Here is a 1,684-nt window from a genome sequence, read left to right as displayed (position 1 = left end):
TTGCAAGCAATGATAAGTAAACCACTAAATGTCTCCATCCTTTGATCAAACAGATACAAACAAATGCACTCACTTGTCCAACACAAAGAAAAGGTCAAATCCCCCATAGCAAGACGACCCGGCTTCTCTCCTGCCCTGGTCCTGTCCTGCAGCACCGACCACAAGCACCACCGCAGCCACCACCATGCCAACTTCCACGCCAAGCAGGACCCGCCTGCACCAACGCCTGGACATCCCTTGGAGTTTAAAACAAAAACATAAAACATTAAGAGAACATGTCCAGTTTGGGAAATATCGCCTTTCAAAGTCTCAGCGGTGAGCTCCAGAGATGCAGCTTGCCATGCTGTGAAGCAGTGAAGTCTGGAATCAAGACTTCCATCTCCTCAGCAACAGATGTGCACAGAAAAGAAAAGGGGGAGTGAAGCTTCGAGCGGTCCTTCCTTCTCCGGTCTCTGCAACCCAATCCCTTTAACAAACTACTGCCTTGACCTCACACCACAGGATACATGATAATAAACATTTCATCATGTTCTTAGTAAAATAACATTTCTTACCATAACTGTACAGTACTTCCAATTGTCCTCTGTAGGCTTGCTCCTCTTATCCACTAGTGTCATCTAGTGGTACTGTCAATTCACTTCATGTAGTAATTGTGTTTACCTGGGGTAAAAAAAGGAGTTTCGTAAAAAAATACCAATTTTATTTTGACAATAGGTGAACTCAGTGGCGGGTCGTGCGTTTCCCACCTGCCCGACTTCAATGATTACCTCTCAAAATACCATAATTGATGTCACCACATGACCATTGCTGGAGAAATACTATACAGGAACACATTTACACCTGTCGGAGGCAGATATTTTCATATATCCGTATTTAAGTGTTACTTCTTTATTTTCATAATCATATGACAAAACAGCTAGTGTTTTTCTTCCAATTGTGGTCTTTTGTGTCAGGACTTGATCTTGGGAGTTTGCTTTTCCGGGATGCAACGGAAAGTTGGCACGGGCGAGACGGGAATTAAGGTACATGATTTATTTATTAACTATAAATACAAAAAAAAGGATCAAACAAAAGGCGCGCACAGTGGCGGAGAATAAACTATGAACAATTAAAAAAAACTTGCAAACTATGGCTTGAATAAAGAAAACTTACTTGGCATGGACAAAAAAGGAGCAGCGTGAACATGGACATGAAACAATGGACAGAGCATAAATGTGGTGTGGTCGTCAGCAAGACAAACTGAAAGACACTGAACTTAAATACTACAGACATGATTAACGAAAACAGGTGCGTGACTCAAGACGTGAAACAGGTGCGTGACGTGACAGGTGAAAACTAATGGGTTGCTATGGTGACAATCAAGAGTGCACAATGAGTCCGAACGTGGAACAGGTGAAACTAATGGATATCATGCAAACAAGACAAGGGAGTGAAAAGCCAGAAACCAAAGATTCCTATAACTAAACAAAAACATGACTTAAAACAAAAACATGATTACACAGACATGACATTTTGGTTGTCTGCAAATACTGTGTGCTAACCTTGAATATGGAATGTAAGGAGGAGAGATAATCCTTCTCCTTATCTCTTCTTTTGTCCAGCTGCGGAGGACAATGGGCATGTGTTTGGGCTGGAAAGACAAGACAGCGAGGGTGGGAGGGAGAGAGACTTTATAGAATAGAAG

General features: G+C 42.0%; 1 protein-coding gene across 1 annotated transcript in view; it reads right to left on the bottom strand.

Annotated features, from left to right (window-relative positions):
• antxr1b (ANTXR cell adhesion molecule 1b) overlaps positions 1-524 on the bottom strand; it is a 74,397-nt gene extending 73,873 nt beyond the window's left edge. The window contains exon 1 of the mRNA XM_061926774.2: positions 74-524. Coding sequence (XP_061782758.1) covers positions 74-234 — 161 coding nt within the window. The 5' untranslated portion in view covers positions 235-524. The remainder of the gene's footprint in view (positions 1-73) is intronic.
• Positions 525-1,684: the final 1,160 nt, after the last annotated feature.

This window comes from Nerophis lumbriciformis, linkage group LG32 (genome assembly GCF_033978685.3).
Source record: "Nerophis lumbriciformis linkage group LG32, RoL_Nlum_v2.1, whole genome shotgun sequence".
Classification (NCBI taxonomy): domain Eukaryota; kingdom Metazoa; phylum Chordata; class Actinopteri; order Syngnathiformes; family Syngnathidae; genus Nerophis; species Nerophis lumbriciformis.
This window is presented reverse-complemented; position numbering and strand designations above follow the sequence as displayed.